Source organism: Homalodisca vitripennis, chromosome 2, assembly GCF_021130785.1.
Source record: "Homalodisca vitripennis isolate AUS2020 chromosome 2, UT_GWSS_2.1, whole genome shotgun sequence".
NCBI lineage: Eukaryota > Metazoa > Arthropoda > Insecta > Hemiptera > Cicadellidae > Homalodisca > Homalodisca vitripennis.
The window spans coordinates 79,995,603-80,009,734 of record NC_060208.1 but is presented as its reverse complement, the minus strand read 5'-3'; the positions used below and the strand labels follow the sequence as shown (position 1 = coordinate 80,009,734).

Sequence of the window (14,132 nt, the reverse complement as noted above, 5' to 3'; positions counted from 1 at the left end):
AGCGATAATACATTGATAGTTTCACTGATAATGCTGTAAAACTAATTCTTAGTAGTCATTATTGATGTAGAAAAATCTATTGAATATTTTAATCGTTAAATAACTAAATTGAAAAAGCTGGATTGCTGCGGGCACAACATATTTTGGCTAAATAAAGTTTCCGAAAACTGATGATTAAAAAAACGCAAAAATAAAGCTAAATAAAAGCGAAAAATATAATGTTTTCAAACAATTTAGCCAAATAACAGCTTTTGACTACATGGTCATTCACACTCATAGCTCATTGATGCTATGGGGAAGCTCCTAAATTGAAAGTAAATATACATAACAGTCAGACCATTAATAAACTAATGACTTAACTTTGGAAAACATTTCAATGTCTTCGGGCCATATTTGTTTTCTCATACGTGACAAGTTAGAACGTTTCTTCATCAAAGGACTAATCCCCGCTTTATCAAATAGTATCAATTGAATAATGAGACTAAAGGGTACTATCCATCTTTGTTTTGAGTTTTGTTTCGGCTCTCGAAATGTCCCCATGCTTCTCCTAACTTTTGACAGGCCCAACACTGACGAAACAGAATTGTTTTATAGTTCACCGGCTTGATTAACTACAAACTTATCACTATCATTATCTTATTATTTTAGGTCTACATAGGTTTTCAAATAAAAATATGGGGCCTAACTTCCTACTGAGGTTTAAAAAATATAATTCTCAACTAAAGAATTAAAGAAAGCTTTTAATCTTAATTTAACATTTTAATCTTACCTCATCATAATTATTCTTTTCTATTATATTTATAGAATGCCTACTTTGGTCCGTTATTTTATTTAAACAATGAATCTGGCCATTCGGATTTCAGATACGCCATGGTCTTTGGTATGGAACAACACCGTTCGAAAGAAGTGGATGAGCACCAAATCCTGGAAGTTTGGACTTGTCCTTTACGGTATTGATCCTCATATCAGTAAGTTAATTCCTGACTGTGTTGACTGTTATACTCGTGCTCTCGCATTCACATACTGAAGTATATATTTACAAATATAAATTAAATGAACGGAAAAAAGTTTCTTGTAACCTAATTTATAAAGATGAAAACAATTCCTGTTTAATCTAATATTGTGCTACTATTTAGGAATATTTTTTTCCTTCCATAGAAATTGATTATTTGGTACTTTAATATTTTACGAAAGCTTCATGCCTGATAAAACCAGTTTGGTCGGGTTTAAAAGTTTTTTTTATTTTATTGTGTACATATTCTTTTAGTTGCTTTTAGTTCCAGAAATACAAGTACAAGTATTTTTAGGTGAAGTGAATAAAAAGAAGTAAAAAAGTCACAGCTGCTACTACGAAGTAATAGTAGTATTTTATTAAAACGAAGTAAATAAATAATTACTGTCATCAGGTACTTTTTTTAATCTCATTTAAGCCTCAGCGTCAGCTATGCCGGCTTCGAAGTGCACTGTTTTTTTAATTTCAAAGTTCAAAGTACATTATTGGACCTCCCCGGGATTTAAACCCGTGAACTCTCGGTTAGAGAGCCGAGACTATATCCATTAGTCTACGGACGAGGAAATATCAGGTACCTAATACTACAAGCAGTTCTGAACAGATGGTAATTGTTACTTCCTTTCCATCTACAAGACGGTAGTAATTACTCTATCCCGTGACGCGCGATACGATAAGCGTGTATGATCATGATAATGCTCAACTGCCCGTTGAGACGCGTCGCTAAAATTACCTTTTGACAATAAATTTTGTCCCGTAATGAAGCTGGAGGTCCTGGTGATGAAAATTACGCTATTTATTCGTCTTTTCACGGGTTACCCAGTTAGTATTTGAAAAGTAAAAAATTCCAAGTGTAATAGGTTCTGAAAAAAAACCTTAGGCTCCAACATTTTCAACCACTATAACGTGACAACCTGTATTTAATCACAACGCATAAAATAATTAATTAATTAAAATAATTGACACAATCCTTCTCAAACTATAAAAACTGTTTATCATTGCCGAGACAACGATCGTTGTCATGTCGACATGCGGAAGATCACAACACAAGTTACGCTCATGAACGAGCATGAACGTCGTCCTGGTGCCGACTGTACTGAGACGGTCTGAAATACACCAGGTTCCATAAATACGTAGCAGTTACCTCTGAAAGGTGGTAATTGTTAAGTATTGTTCACATAAATCTGGAGCAAATGGTCCGGGAAATGTAAAGCAAGTACAATCCTTTGGTAGCAATTTCATTTTTATTCGTTGAAAAAGAAGTAATTGCTTCCAAATTAGCGTAACACAGCTAGTACCTACTACTTTTTAGTAATCCATTGGAGCCAATGACTATTATAAAATAATTTTGGCATGGCAAAGTAGCATATAGCACACTTTCTACAGAAAATTTTAAGATATATCGATACGCCCTTCTTAAACATTTATTTTTCTGATCCACTTAACCATTACAGCAATGTCAGTGAAATAAGACCTTTACAGATGAATTAACTTTGTTTTTTTTTAATTGACATTCTTGGCTCTCAATGTTCACAGCGCTCGGGATAGCCAACGCCATCAACTACGCAGTCAACTACATGAACAGTCTTGAAACTTGTGTGATATGGCTCCAACGTTACCCGTACTCCTTCGACGGACGAAGAGATGTAATCGATATTTTTGGAAGGGGGTTCTTTCTACACCAATGGAATTTCAATTGAGAATACTAAACGTTTCCACGGAAAAAAACTGTGCAAACACACTTACAAATATTTATTGCCCTCCCCAGGAATCGAACCTATGATCTCTCGGTTAGAGAGGCGCAGCCTTATGGATTGGTGATTTTTTGTAAAATTTAAATGGCCGTTCTATTGGAACGAAATGGTATACCAAACTGGCCAACAAACTTAGCCGGGATATTTCAAAGGCCAATTTTTGTACAAGTTTCAACTTGTCTGGGCTCTCTTGGACGGCAGTTATTGTTTCCACAAGCTGCGTTAAATAGCAAAAATTAGAAAAAGGGTGGTTTTGGACTCTGGGACTCATGTTCGCTGATGTTACGTGAATCTTTTCCTTAAGTACCATCATGAGATCAATTGCAATAGGCTGATTGCGTGTCGTGGTAAATCTGGACATAACGACTGGGAAATCGTTAAAAGTAAATTGTGTAGGTTGAAGCCTCCCTCATATTTGTCAGGACATGAAATATAAAATATTTTTTAACATAAATAAGAAAATCGAAACATATTGTAGGCATATTTGGTTGTTCTGTTATTAATATTATATTATATCCGCATACATCGGCAACATATCGAGAGAGGATGTGGAGCGCATACAAAAGTTAGTATAATTTATCAGCCAATCAAGATTATACTTACTGACGCCAATATTAGCTGTTTAAAGAATACAGATCTGATGATTGGCTATCGCGTGTATAACTTGTCTGCAATACCTACCAACATGAACGCAAAACCGGTCGCTGCTGGTGATTTTCATTTTCCTAAGGGAGTGGTGGAAATTGTTGATTGTGTGTTAAAAAATAAGCGATTGAGGCATATAATAGCATGCGCATTGTAATATTATGATCAAGTAGCTGTTAATACAAAAAAACGGCGGAAATTCAGAAAAATTATGAATGCCAAATTTGTTTCAAAAGTATGCGTCAGCAAGACTCTATAAGCGGAATTCCACTGAAGCTGTTTGAAGTCGAGAATCCGCAGTTTTAATATCGAGTGGGCCGTGATGTTAAGTAGGCAAATCCCTTGTCGATTGTCTTTTGCCTTGTAGAGATGTTTCAGAATGTGACTCGAGAAATCGGCTTTGAGAATCAAAGATTCAGTTATGGCTTTTCAATCTCAAAACGGCGATCTTTTGTCTTTACGGACGGTTAAACAATAACCGATCGAAGCATATGATAGCAATTGCCGTGCGCTATTGTTATCATTTTATCTATTGGAAACTCGGGAAAAATAGGAAAGACAAAATTGGTTTCAACAGTACACGTCAGTCAAGGCGTAGGTTGACGGTGTTTGAAGCGGGCTGCAAGAAGCCGCAGCTTTATTGTAGAGTGGGCAGTGTGTAAGTTGGAAGATTCGTTGTCGTCGATTGTCTTCTGCCTTGTTACAGATTTTTGGAAATTTTAACTAGAGAAATCTTCTTTCAGATAGAGAATCGAAGGTTCAGCTCTGGCTTTTCAATCTCAAATAGGTGATCTTTTGGCTTTGCAGACGGTATTCGTTTGTTTGCGGAGTGAATTTGAGTCTTCAGACAACTCTGGGGATCTTCAGAAACTCTGAGTTTTGTCTCTTATCCGGGATCTCGTTCGCCTTGGATAAAATTACGTGTATTTCCCAAATGTCTGCTTCTGGAGTATGGCATTACCTTGGCGCGAACCTCAAGATCAAGTCGGGACCGAAGAAGATGAGTAAGGGAATAATAAATTATGAAGAACTCCAAATTAACCCAAATTTTATTTTTAAATTTCATTGCCAAGAATTTGCACATCTCATACATTGCAACATTCCATGTGCACATTAAGAATATAATATTCATTTTAAATAATTCCCTTTCGAAGAACCCAGCATCGGAATGACTAAGTTTGCTCCATGAGCTTGAGTTAATACCATAGCAGAGTAAATGTATTGCCCAGCTATTTTAATCGCAGGTTTGAACAATATAATTTTCAAAATATTATATTGTGAAGGCAAATGTTACATCATTTTCGACACGTTATATGTTGAACATATAGAACATAGTAATGTTATATTATTTTAGATAAATTAAATCACTTTCATGTCTAAAAGATTTTACTGAAAATAATTACAAATTAAATTAATGTTGTGTAAGGATTTCAGAACATTCCTTACCTTCATCAAAATAATTTATATAACTTAGCAGCTTTAAATGGGCATATTTTAAATAAAAAGTTTGTTTAGAACTAAAAACACCAATACCGTTTAGTTGATTGACACTTATTATTTTGAAGGAATAAACCAAAAACTAATACATGTAATTTTATTTACAAGAAGCAATAAGTGAACGACATTTTTTTCCGATTTATTTTATAGCTTTAATGAGAATAATCTCATTATTAGGCATAACGTGTTTCAAACAATTGTAAATTAATTATGCTTCACCCATTAGTTTTAAATAAAGTCAAAGAACAACAATGGATTATTTTTTACCATTGGATAGAGACTTGTCGCTCAACTTGATCTCAATGAGCACTATCCAATAGTCGATAACCATTCTTTGTAGTATCAAACAAACGAGTAAGTTATGCGGAGTCTTGTGTTAACTCTCATGGCATGTTTCTTGTGTACCCTCTCCTCTAAAATAACAGAAGTGCAAGCAGGTAACCCATATTTAGTATGGAAACTGTATGAAACCCAACTTACTGCTCATTTATAATGATCACCAAATGTCTAGACGCATGAAATGGATGCAGTTTAAATTTGCACACAAGTTCATCTCTCCTTAAAGAAACGATTTAGCTCTCCAACTCTTAGCTTCGATCCACTTGCATTTATCTTTCTTTATTATCTGGATTATTTAAATTTCAATATTAATATGTACATCCTATGATCTATTGGAATTCGACACTGTTCTTTTACGAGTAACTAAATGTTGTGATTGTTTCTTTGAAAAACAAAATCAAGTACATAAAGTATATTACGTACTGAAATTATTTAGATTAAATTAAAACCTAAATTCGTGTTCAAGCGAAATAAATAATATCACTTAAATTTTATTACAGTGTTTCATCGATTGGACTTGATAGGTAGGTTTAGCCAGTATATTTTAGGTGTGAGCGTAGTTAAAAAATGCTTGAACTCTAAATAAAAAAATGACAATGTGATTAACTTCCTGCAGGAATTCGCTGATTTGAATAATTAAAAACGTTTTATTGTTTATTCCTTCATCGTGCACAATCATTAAACTGTCGTGTTGTGTTTTCAGACCAAGGGCAGCCAGCAGCACAACACAGTTTCGGATGGAACGATACTTACTACCGCATAATATTCAAGAAGAACATGTGGCCTCACGGGGTTGTGTGGTATGACATTGACCCTCACGTCCGTAAGTCAACATAAGCCACCACTTCTTACTGGTTGATGAAATTCATTTCTACCGTAGGGCGTTGGCAGCGAAAGGGTTAAATGAAGCAAGACGTTCAACATAATTTAACAGAGCTTCTGGGAATTAGGCCTAGGCATTATACGAATAGGCTTGGGCATTTAGTTACTACACCAGTTTTCCCGTAATCTTATTTTTCCTCCTGATACTGGACAACTGCAATTAAAAATACAAAATAAATTGCTATGGGTTATTTACGCATCAATGTCAATAATTGTGTGCAAGGATAACTTTTTTAGTAAACGATTATTATTATATAAATAATTCTGTATTACTGAAGTGTACTGCTGAAAGATCGTTCTCAACATCGAAACACGTCAAGTCCTTTCTAAGGAACAAAATGGGAAATGAGCGGTTGACTGCACTTGCCTTACTTTCTGTCCACTAGTGGGAAATACCAGTTTCTCCAGAACAAGTACCGTACTAAATACGATCACTCAGAAGTCAAGAAAATTTTTACTTTTGTAAAACCCTTTTTACATATTATCAGTTTTAAGTGTGGATTTGTATACTATTTATTCTGATTATTTTTGCAGACAAGTATCTTTTTTATAATTTCATTACTACATAAAAAGTCTAATCAAGTTCAATTATTAATCCTACACGTCCTCCTAAGCAGTGCCTCCACAGTTATGAATATCAATCGTTATTACAACCTATTCAAAGATGTAAAAACTTTGTGCAAAATTCACCATTTCTTCTTTAATTTGAAAATTTCAAAAATTTGAATATTTCCGGGGGAGACCCTTCAACTTCGTCTTGACCTCCCACCCCATAGTTTCTTTTCCTGGTTTCGTCCTTGATTGTGTGGACACTTATGTGTGCCTAAGTTAAAGACAGTTTTAAATAGGCCATTCAAGGAGTTTTCACACAAGTACGTACAGTCAACAGGTAACTTGACTAAAAGAGAATAGGCCTATCCATCCATACGGGGGATTGTGTCGCAGACTTTTTTCGACATTAGTCCAGTCAATGTGTTCCATAAAACAGGCTATGACGGAAACATTATTATGAAGATAATATTTCTTCCATCGACTTCTACCATGTAGACAAATGTCTAGCTAGAAGTCCCCACCCCTACCCCTCTTGCTTCCCCCTCCACCTACCCTTAAAGATAGTGTTTGGAGGCTTTTGGTTTACACTCCACATATTTATAAATAAGCATTTTAGAAGTATAACCTTTTAATATTTATTTTTAAAGTTAAATTCTCGATTTATTTTATAGTTATATTACTTACAAATTTGAATATTTACTCTATTTAAACTTAATAGTTTAAGAGATGATTAGAAAAATGTTGATAATCGTAAAAGAAGTTCCATTCTTCGTGTATTTTATTGTGTACAACTTGACTAAAGTCTTTAGATAGTAGTTGAAGCGCAACTTATAACATTTACATAAATGTAAAAATGTTCATGGTTTGCTGTATTTTGAAAAGCCGGGTGAGGGCGGTCAAATCTGACGACTAAATGTTTTATTTCAGAAACTTAGATTTCAGTGTTTTATATTGTTAATGGATTGTTACCAAATACAACAGTTATCTGTTAATAGGATACTGATGATTCATCATTTATAATCAAAATGGAGTTTCTTATGAAAAAATCAAATACTTTATATCAATCTATTGTATACTCATAATTTGTTCTCATATTTTTTCAGCTTAATATACTTAAAACTTACCTTCGGATACTTAGATAATAGTAATATCACCATCAGAAACTACTAAAAAGACCAAAGTCACAATATTCTCTCAAATGGTTGGTCAGTAGGATGTGGTTAGCTGATGCTGATGTTACATGTGTATATGTGTCTGCAGTTTGGGATGAAGTGTGTCAAGCTAAGATAAAACTTACCTTCGGATACTTAGATAATAGTAATATCACCGTCAGAAACTATCTAAAAAGACCAAAGTCACAATATTCTCTCAAATGGTTGGTCAGTAGGATGTGGTTAGCTGATGCTGATGTTACATGTGTATATGTGTCTGCAGTTTGGGATGAAGTGTGTCAAGCTAAGATAAAACTTACCTTCGGATACTTAGATAATATAGTAATATCACCGTCAGAAACTATCTAAAAAGACCAAAGTCACAATATTCTCTCAAATGGTTGGTCAGTAGGATGTGGTTAGCTGATGCTGATGTTACATGTGTATATGTGTCTGCAGTTTGGGATGAAGTGTGTCAAGCTAAGATAAAACTTACCTTCGGATACTTAGATAATAGTAATATCACCGTCAGAAACTATCTAAAAAGACCAAAGTCACAATATTCTCTCAAATGGTTGGTCAGTAGGATGTGGTTAGCTGATGCTGATGTTACATGTGTATATGTGTCTGCAGTTTGGGATGAAGTGTGTCAAGCTAAGATAAAACTTACCTTCGGATACTTAGATAATAGTAATATCACCGTCAGAAAACTATCTAAAAAGACCAAAGTCACAATATTCTCTCAAATGGTTGGTCAGTAGGATGTGGTTAGCTGATGCTGATGTTACATGTGTATATGTGTCTGCAGTTTGGGATGAAGTGTGTCAAGCTAAGATAAAACTTACCTTCGGATACTTAGATAATAGTAATATCACCGTCAGAAACTATCTAAAAAGACCAAAGTCACAATATTCTCTCAAATGGTTGGTCAGTAGGATGTGGTTAGCTGATGCTGATGTTACATGTGTATATGTGTCTGCAGTTTGGGATGAAGTGTGTGTCAAGCTAAGATAAAACTTACCTTCGGATACTTAGATAATAGTAATATCACCGTCAGAAACTATCTAAAAAGACCAAAGTCACAATATTCTCTCAAATGGTTGGTCAGTAGGATGTGGTTAGCTGATGCTGATGTTACATGTGTATATGTGTCTGCAGTTTGGGATGAAGTGTGTCAAGCTAAGATAAAACTTACCTTCGGATACTTAGATAATAGTAATATCACCGTCAGAAACTATCTAAAAAGACCAAAGTCACAATATTCTCTCAAATGGTTGGTCAGTAGGATGTGGTTAGCTGATGCTGATGTTACATGTGTATATGTGTCTGCAGTTTGGGATGAAGTGTGTCAAGCTAAGAAAAACATTATCTGAGAAAAAATGTCCTTTCATATATTTAACCCTTTTGTATCATCCCATTTCGACCCCCTGCCAAAACTAACGTGGCTGTCTGTCAGTTTCTTTTTTTTCCTGGCATCCTCATCGGCATCAGCCACTGTCCCAGATGGGATCGTGGGTGATGTACCATCCTCGTCTTGTGCTGCAACTTCTAAGGGAGTGGCAGGGCAAGGGGAGGAAGCCACCTTCCCTTGTCACTATTCCAGTGACAAGGGTGGAAAACCTTTCCCCCCTCTTGGTTTGGCCCTGAAATTAAGAGCAGTTACCTATCTCTTCCTTTCCTGATGTTCCCACCCCTACTTTACCAACAACCCCAGACTAAGGTGTTATGCGACCCGTGCTGAGAGTCTCGTGGCACTGGGGGTATATTCAGTGTCTTCAACGGAGCCTTCTGGGAACCAGGGGACACCCAGTCGTAATTACCCTTATCTTCCTAATCGGGTCACTGGGAAGATGGACTGCAAACACCCGGTTCTCGTGGGAACAGGATGGAGAACGAAAAAGAAAATAAAACAAAACTGAAACACAAGAGGTAAGCGAAACTCAACCAGAAGAGCTACCGATTGAGCAATTAAGAGTGTCTGAGATGACACCAATGGAGGAAGACAGACTTCTCTTGTCAGAAGGCGAAGTTCGGCCGGAAGAGGCAAAAAAGAAGAGGTGGGAAGAGGAAAACCGAGCTCTGATAAAACCACACAACGAAGCCGGTTCCTCAAAAGGGAACTTGGTTGGTGTCGGGGCCCCAGAGCAAGGGAAAACTCATTCTGTACCAGCCCGCAAGGAGGTAACGGCCAATAGAGGATGACAGCGGTGCTCCAGATTAACCTACACCACAGCAGAGCAGCTACGGCAACACTCTGCCAGAAGATCCTGGCTGACGACATAGGCGTGGTCCTGATCCAAGAACCATGGACCGTTGGCAGTCGTGTGATGGGGATGAGCACCGCTAAAAGTAATTTGTATACGATTCTGGCAGTAACAACCCTAGAGCATGTATATATGTCAGTAACAAAATCAAATCACTAAAAATGTGTTCTGGAGACACAGCCGTGACAGAGGTTCACTTGCAGACAGGTGATGGCAACATCAGAATCTTGTTTGCAGCGGTTTACCTCCCATACGATTCTCCAGAACCACCGCTAACTACGGAGATGAGGCGGATAGTGGAGTTCGGAACCCTTACTCGGAGGCACCTGATTGTCGGTTGTGATGCGAATGCCCACCACACCGCTTGGGGGAGCAGCAACATTAACAATCGGGGAGAGTGCCTCTTGAATTTTATAGTAGAATCTAACTTAGTTATTATGAATCAAGGCCGTAAACCAACTTTTGTACAAAGAAGAGGTACAGGGGTAAGAGAAGAGGTCTTAGATATAACTCTGGCTAGCAACTATATTGCAACTAAAGTTTTAAACTGGAGTGAGCTAGATGAAGCATCTGCTTCAGATCATAGGTATATCACCTTTGACATGAGTTCGTACAAAATAAATGAGACCTATAGAAACCCAAAGAAAACAGATTGGGTAGCTTTCAATGCAGAGTTAAAAAGCAATCTGGTAAGGGAAAATGGGTATCAGGGGCAAGGAGTCGAGGAAATGGCGAACTCTTTGCAAAACGCCATGAAAGAATCGTACCACAAAGCCTGCCCCGTGATAGAAAAAAACTCAAGGAAAAAAGCATGTTGGTGGAACCAGGGGCTGGAAACCTTGAGGAAAAACCTTCGCAGAGCATATAATAGATGCAAAACGTGCAGGGAACTGGGATAGGTACTCTGCTGCCCTAACAGAGTACAATAAAGAGGTGAAAAGAGCTAAGAGAAACTCGTGGAGAGAATTCTGTCAGAGTATTGATAAGGTAACTGACTGTGCAAAACTCCAAAAAGTCCTAGCTCGAAGCCCCATAAATGTGGTGGGTACTTTACTTAGGAAAGATGGGACTCACACTAAGGATCCTGAGGAGACTCTTATAGGTAGTGAATGGCGGCGAGAACCTAGATATAGCTCGTCTAAGGAGGACTGGAACTGTGGAAAGACAGTTATCAACTACTTAGGGATAAAACGGGCCCTGGAGTCTTTTAAGCCGTTCAAATCACCAGGTACCGATGGCATGTTTCCTGCTTTACTGCAGGAAAGTGGGGACTTGGTGATAGCTCTGCTTCTACGACTGTTTAGAACTGGTCTAGTGACAGGAGTCATACCCTCATCCTGGAGGACCTCTAGGGTTATATTTATCCCGAAGCCAGGTAAAACCCTCCTATGAGGTTGCAAAGGCTTATTGACCAATAAGCCTAACATCCTTCTTCGTCAAGACCATGGAGTAGGTTCTGGATAGGCATTTAAGGGACACAGTCCTCATCAACCGTCCCTTACATCCAAATCAACATGCCTATCAGAAAGGTAAATCTTGTGAAACAGCCCTGCACTGTCTGGTTGGCAAGATTGAGCAAGCTATTGAACAAAAGGAAATAGCTTTAGCAGTATTCCTGGATATAGAAGGAAGCTTTTGATAATACGAGTATTCACTCTATAGTGTCTAAGCTTGCATCCAGGGGTACGGAGAAAACTGTTGTTAGATGGATAAATAACATGCTTAAGAGCAGAAGAGCACAAGCATCTCTGTGCGGAGTCACAAGAGAGGTCAAAACGCAGCGAGGATGTCCACAAGGAGGTGTATTATCACCAAACCTGTGGAACATAGTCGTGGATGACTTACTCTGGACTCTGAATGAACAGGGTATGTATGCTCAAGGCTATGCAGATGATGTTGTCATATTCATAAGAGGCAAGCATATGGTTACGTGTCTGGAAATGATGCAGAGAGCACTGGCCATTGTGGAGCGATGGTGTGACGAAGAAGGACTTTCAGTGAATCCTTCGAAGACCATCATGATACAATTTACAAGTAGGAGGAAACTGGAAATCACACAGCCAGTCCTATTATGGGGGCCAGATACAGATAAGCAGGGAGTTCAAATATCTAGGAGTCAGACTAGATGATAAACCCACTTTGAATAGTCATCTGGAATACATAATCAGCCGATCTCAGACTACATTGATTATGGTGAGACGTGCGGTAGGATGCACATGGGGGCTTAGACCCGACATGTCACATTGGCTGTACACCAGAGTCATCAGACCAATGATGGTGTATGGCTCAGAGGTATGGTGGCCAAAAGTCCAACAGGTGCCGCAAAAAACCTGTCAAAGGTACAGCGGTTGGCATGCTTGGGGACAATGGGCGCCATGAAAGGAACACCAACCGCTGCTATGGAAGTAGTGCTAAACCTCCCACCCCTAGACATATTCGTCATAGGAGAGGTTAGGATGGCTGCCTACAGACTGAAGTGCAATGGGAACTGGCATCATCACCATGCTAGTAAGCACTCCAAGATCGTTGATATTCTCAAACTGGATATTCTAGAAATGATGTCTGACAGAATGGCAAAGGTTACGGACTGAGAAAAAACCATTTCAAGTCAACATTGTTGAAAGGAAGGAATGGTCAAAAGGTGAGCCTGACTACATGAAGAAGGCTCTAACCTGGTACACGGACGGGTCAAAGACTCTGAAGGGTACTGGGGGCAGGGGTCTGGGGAGTCAGACCTAGTGTTAACTTAAGCTTTAGCCTAGGTAAACTGGCAACTGTCTTTCAGGCTGAAGTTACAGCCCTTGCAGAATGTGCAAGAGTTAATGTGGAAAGGAGCTACAAAGGCAAAACCATCTACATTAACTCAGACAGCAGGGCTGCTCTGCAGGCCTTGGCCAACCATGACTGTAATTCGCAGACAGTTTGGGAATGGCATAAGGTCATGAAATTGCTGGCGAAAACCAATAAAGTTATTCTAACTTGGGTGCCTGGACATAGAGGAATCACAGGTAATGAAGGAGCAGACAGTTGTGCTAACTTGGGAGCCAACTGGCCTCTTACCGGTCCTGAACCAACGTGTGGGGTCTCATATAACTTAGCACGTAGATCAGTTACCAAGTGGATGGTTAACAAACACCTACAACATTGGAGAAATACTGAGGGGAATGTACAAGCAAAGCGGATGCTCAAGGGACCGTCAAGGAACATTGCAGCAGATGCCCTTAGAATGATTAGAACGGAGATCCGAAAGGTGACTGGTTTTATTACAGGTCATTGGATATTCCGAAGTCACCTGAACAGAATAGGTATTCCAGTTCAGGAAACACTTTGCAGGAAATGTGGCAAGGCTGACGAAACAGCCAAGCATGTCATATTTGAATGTCCGGCATTACAGAGCAAACGCTCAAAATCCCTACGTGTTCTTATGCATACGGAAGAGGGGTTGGAACAGGAAAGCATTGTTCAGAAGATCTCATGGTTTTTGAAGGCCTGGGATTTGATACAGCTTAAAACTGGGAGAGGGTGCACAATAAGCCGGATGGCTGAGAGGCAACTACCAGGCCTAGGAAACCTGGCCCTCTGTTACAAAAAAAAGTTTCTTTTTTTAATTCCACTATAAATTTCACGAAAATCAGGTTGTATGCTTACACATGCAACTTGGCCCGCGACTCCTGGACTGTCACGTCCACGATGCTTTACTAAATCCGATTTTTAATGTATGTAATATAATCTAGTACCAGAATACTATGATATTGTTTTTTTTTCGGAAGTGTTAATAAAAATTTTCTTTAAGTTTTATATTTAATTATAATAAATTTTGTAAAGAGAAAAGTCTAAACTAAAATGTTGGGGTTCTGGTACAATACTAAAACAGTGCGAATGTTGAATTCAGCTCCATTTCACCTTCTGTTTAGTGCAGCGTCTGAATTCCGACACTGTCACAGACGTAACTCTTGGAATCTGGAGTTAACGTCCATCTGAAGAGATCCAAAATAGTCGGCGACGAAGCTGAAAACTAACTATTTGCGTCGGTCCGATA

The 14,132-nt window shown here is 38.3% G+C and overlaps 1 protein-coding gene across 1 annotated transcript in view; it reads left to right on the top strand.

Annotated features, from left to right (window-relative positions):
• The first annotated feature begins 5,203 nt into the window (after positions 1-5,203).
• LOC124354237 (zinc metalloproteinase nas-1-like) overlaps positions 5,204-14,132 on the top strand; it is a 32,584-nt gene continuing 23,655 nt past the window's right edge. Inside the window, exons 1-2 of the mRNA XM_046804545.1 lie at positions 5,204-5,342; positions 5,948-6,067. Coding sequence (XP_046660501.1) covers positions 5,267-5,342; positions 5,948-6,067 — 196 coding nt within the window. The 5' untranslated portion in view covers positions 5,204-5,266. The remainder of the gene's footprint in view (positions 5,343-5,947; positions 6,068-14,132) is intronic.